At 43.2% G+C, this 5,000-nt stretch overlaps 1 protein-coding gene across 6 annotated transcripts in view; it reads right to left on the reverse strand.

Annotated features, from left to right (window-relative positions):
• The window catches only part of LOC122267654 (cell adhesion molecule Dscam2), a 28,645-nt gene that overhangs the window by 15,777 nt on the left and 7,868 nt on the right, over positions 1 to 5,000 (reverse strand). For all 6 annotated transcript variants that reach the window (XM_086556284.1, XM_086556283.1, XM_086556282.1 and 3 more), the window contains exons 7-8: positions 4,356 to 4,476; positions 841 to 1,017 (exon numbers count right to left, since the gene is read on the reverse strand). In XM_086556284.1, coding sequence (XP_086412410.1) covers positions 841 to 1,017; positions 4,356 to 4,476 — 298 coding nt within the window. The remainder of the gene's footprint in view (positions 1 to 840; positions 1,018 to 4,355; positions 4,477 to 5,000) is intronic.

Raw genomic sequence — 5,000 nt, forward strand, 5'->3', positions numbered from 1 at the left:
AATACAGCTGGAGTGTCGTAACAGGAACGGCGTCAGAAAAGGCGTAACAAAAATTCGATGTGAAGCTTAACATCACTGTAGGAGACAGTGATTGAGCAATGCAGTCTTGCATTTAAGAAGACTGAAAATGAAACGAATTCTCACAATTATTCCGTGAACAAAGCTTGTAATAATAGAAATCATTAAATGAAAGTATTAGCATGAATTGCCATGGCAATTGCAGTGTCGTCTCTATCAACTGACGTTACACTATAAAGTTTAGACCAGCTATGGGGAGGGAAAAGTGCACCTGTAAAAAAAGAAGAAGAAAAATACATTTTACTTTTGGAAGCCCAGCTATTGCCGTCTACCATGAATATTAGAAAACACACCAGAAGGATAAAGGAAAATTGATTCTCCTCCATCCAATAAAATTTTATTGTTATGCACACGGGTCCGCTGCACAACAGATTTCATTTTTTGGGAACCTCTGCTTTTCCAGTTTTTATTATATTCGGAGAACTCCTTTTCAAAAAAGTACTGATCTACGAACACACGCACCACATACAAATGCAAGCATGCACACACATACACGCACACGCACACGCACACGACACACACATGCAAACCACACGCACATGCACACGCACACGCACACGCACACACAATCACACACACACACACACGCACACACAAACGCACACTCACACACACACACACACACAAACAGTACATCAGCGTGTACGTGTGTAAACATTTCCGTGAATACTTCTCACTGGAATCGGCCAGTAGCTCCTGCGAGAAAAGAAAAACCCGAGTAGGACCCCTTTTGCACGGCCGGCGGAGCGCGGCGATACGTACCGTGCACGGTGAGCTGCACGACCTTGGACACAGGCTGACCCACGTCGTTGGTGGCCTGGCACATGTACCAGCCGGCGTCGCCCGTGTTGGCGGACATGAGCACCAGGGAGCCGTTCGGGGCCTGCGACGTCCTCACGCCGTCCAGGACTACAGGCTGGAAATCCTGCGCCACTTTGCCTGCGGGAAGGAAGGAGGGAAGGCGGTGAAGGGGGCGCTGGGCTGAGAGGGAGACATGAGAGGAAAGAGAGATGTGCAGTATGTTGAGATGAAAGTGAGACATGAGATATGTTGTGTTGAGATTGAGAAAGGAGAAATGCTGAGATGAGAGAGAGACGTGAGATCTGTTGAGGTGAAAGTGAGACATGAGATCTGTTGAGGTGAAAGTGAGACGTGAGATCTGTTGAGGTGAAAGTGAGACATGAGATATGTTGAGGTGAAAGTGAGACATGAGATCTGTTGAGGTGAAAGTGAGACATGAGATATGTTGTGTTGAGATTGAGGAAGGAGAAATGCTGAGATGAGAGAGAGACGTGAGATCTGTTGAGCTGAAAGTGAGACATGAGATCTGTTGAGGTGAAAGTGAGACGTGAGATCTGTTGAGGTGAAAGTGAGACATGAGATATGTTGAGGTGAAAGTGAGACATGAGATCTGTTGAGGTGAAAGTGAGACGTGAGATATGTTGAGGTGAAAGTGAGACATGAGATCTGTTGAGGTGAAAGTGAGACGTGAGATATGTTGAGGTGAAAGTGAGACATGAGATCTGTTGAGGTGAAAGTGAGACGTGAGATATGTTGAGGTGAAAGTGAGACGTGAGATATGTTGAGGTGAAAGTGAGACATGAGATATGTTGAGGTGAAAATGAGACATGAGATATGTTGAGGTGAAAGTGAGACATGAGATATGTTGTGTTGAGATTGAGGAAGGAGAAATGCTGAGATGAGAGAGAGACGTGAGATCTGTTGAGGTGAAAGTGAGACATGAGATCTGTTGAGGTGAAAGTGAGACGTGAGATATGTTGAGGTGAAAGTGAGACGTGAGATATGTTGAGGTGAAAGTGAGACATGAGATATGTTGAGGTGAAAGTGAGACGTGAGATATGTTGAGGTGAAAGTGAGACATTAAATATGTTGAGGTGAAAGTGAGACGTGAGATATGTTGAGGTGAAAGTGAGACATGAGATATGTTGAGGTGAAAATGAGACGTGAGATATGTTGAGGTGAAAGTGAGACGTGAGATATGTTGAGGTGAAAGTGAGACGTGAGATATGTTGAGGTGAAAGTGAGACATGAGATCTGTTGAGGTGAAAGTGAGACGTGAGATATGTTGAGGTGAAAGTGAGACATGAGATATGTTGAGGTGAAAGTGAGACATGAGATATGTTGTGTTGAGATTGAGGAAAGAGAAATGCTGAGATGAGAGAGAGACGTGAGATCTGTTGAGGTGAAAGTGAGACATGAGATATGTTGAGGTGAAAGTGAGACATGAGATATGTTGAGGTGAAAGTGAGACGTGAGATATGTTGAGGTGAAAGGGAGACGTGAGATATGTTGAGGTGAAAGTGAGACATGAGATACGTTGAGTGAAAGTGAGACGTGAGATATGTTGAGGTGAAAGGGAGACGTGAGATATGTTGAGGTGAAAGTGAGACATGAGATATGTTGAGGTGAAAGTGAGACATGAGATATGTTGAGGTGGAAGTGAGACGTGAGATATGTTGAGGTGAAAGTGAGACGTGATATATGTTGAGGTGAAAGTGAGACATGAGATATGTTGAGGTGAAAGTGAGACGTGAGATATGTTGAGGTGAAAGTGAGACATGAGATATGTTGAGGTGAAAGTGAGACGTGAGATATGTTGAGGTGAAAGTGAGACATGAGATATGTTGAGGTGAAAGGGAGACGTGAGATATGTTGAGGTGAAAGTGAGACGTGAGATTTGTTGAGGTGAAAGTGAGACATGAGATATGTTGAGGTGAAAGTCAGACGTGAGATATGTTGAGGTGAAAGTGAGACGTGAGATATGTTGAGGTGAAAGTGAGACATGAGATATGTTGAGGTGAAAGTGAGACATTAAATATGTTGAGGTGAAAGTGAAACATGAGATCTGTTGAGGTGAAAGTGAGACGTGAGATATGTTGAGGTGAAAGTGAGACATTAAATATGTTGAGGTGAAATTAGACGTGAGATATGCTGAGGTGAAAGTGAGACGTGAGATATGTTGAGGTGAAAGTGAGACGTGAGATATGTTGAGGTGAAAGTGAGACATGAGATATGTTGAGGTGGAACGGAGATATGAGATATGTTGAGGTGAAAGTGAGACATGAGATATGTTGAGGTGTAAGTGAGACATGAGATATGTTGAGGTGAAAGTGAGACATGAGATATGTTGAGGTGAAAGTGAGACGTGAGATATGTTGAGGTGAAAGTGAGATGTGAGATATGTTGAGGTGAAAGCCAGACATGAGATATGTTGAGGTGAAAGTGAGACATGAGATCTGTTGAGGTGAAAGTGAGACACGGAGATACGTTGAGATGAAGGAGACTTGAAATACGTTCAGATGAAAATGAGTTATAAAGTTCACACGAAAGAAATGCTGACACGAAAGTGATACACAGAGCAGAGGTGAAAAGAATGCTGATGTCAGCGTGGTGTTAAAAGTGACGAAGGAGGGAGCGAAGGAGGCTGCGAGGTAGAGAGGAAAGGGACTTCCGATGAAGATATAACACCAAAGGGTTATTTACAAATCTTGCGTTGTGGAATCATGCACAACGGAGACAAATTAGGATGATTGAATTTTTCGATGTTCAGGAGGGAAGAGGGCGGGGAGTCGGGTCTTGTTTCGTCACAAAAGGGACAAACGTGCACGGTACAGCATAAGAAGTTATCATGCGTTGTGACGAATGGCTTTCGCGGGGCCGCTGTGACCACAAACAAAAACGAAATCAAACGCGAACATTTTCGGTTCCGCTAATTCGCCGTCCACTCCCGCTGTTAAGACCGTCGATTCTGCAATTTTATGTCAAATAACTAAATGGATTTTTCATTAGGCTGGAATGATATTATAACACTGGAATATCATTATGCTGAAATTAATTATTATATTGCAATATCATAATTTTACTGGCATGTTATGATTACGATGGATCATAGTGAATAATTTCGGATCAGGAAGGCATTGGCTCGGTTTAATTACATTCATACTAAAAGAATGAATTTATATGAACCAGTTCAACATTGACTTATGTGCACTGACCGCCCATTAACGAGGAGGGTGGGGTGGGGGAGGGTGGGGGGCTATAGCACAATAGAAGATTGAGTTACATAGGACATAGCTAGCACAGGTTATATTAGATATAAAAGGGAACATCCTGTTTTAGTAAAATTGCAATATAAGCAAGTTCGTTCGAGCATCTTTAATGCATAGTGATATATAACCGTCATTTACTCGAAAGGTAAAAGCAGAGCAAAGCCAATGTCATCAAGAACAAAATACATCGAATTAGAGGAAACTCACCTGGCGCCTTCATCCAGGTGATGACCGGCTCGGGGAAGCCCCTGGCGCCGCAGTCCATGACGACGGTCTCGGCGACGAGGGCCGTGCCGCTGGCGGGCTCCACCACCCAGCGCGGCGACACCTGGCGGGGAGAGGCCAGCTGTGCAAAGGAACTCGTTTCTCAGCTCGGAAGCTCCACTTTGGCAAAGCAGAAGGCTACTAAACGCGGCTGAATGAATGTCCGAAGAAAGTAAGGGGTGCATGTTTACTCATATCAGCTGGTTCGACTCGTGTTGAATTTGTAGAATCACTGAGTAAACCTACATTGTTATAGTCATGGGTCTGCTCTCTACTTCTGTCATGAAATGCCTGTGCACCTGTCGTGCGCGTTGCAGCCGCGGGGATAACGCGTCAGGGTGACTGGTGTGTTATGAGCATGATATGCCACTCACGTCATGGAAATACGACATGCATAGTCCATCAAATTAGCTCACGGTACTTTGAATGTTATTAAAGAAATGGTCACCACAGTTATTAATGCTTTTAGTTACCATACTCTTCTGTATATAAATCATACATGCACTGCAGTATAATCGGATATATATATGTATATATATATATATATATATATATATATATATATATATATATATATATATATATAAT

Source organism: Penaeus japonicus, unplaced genomic scaffold (assembly GCF_977035675.1).
Source record: "Penaeus japonicus unplaced genomic scaffold, GWHDUDI00000001_assembly GWHDUDI00000032, whole genome shotgun sequence".
Taxonomy (NCBI): Eukaryota; Metazoa; Arthropoda; class Malacostraca; order Decapoda; family Penaeidae; genus Penaeus; species Penaeus japonicus.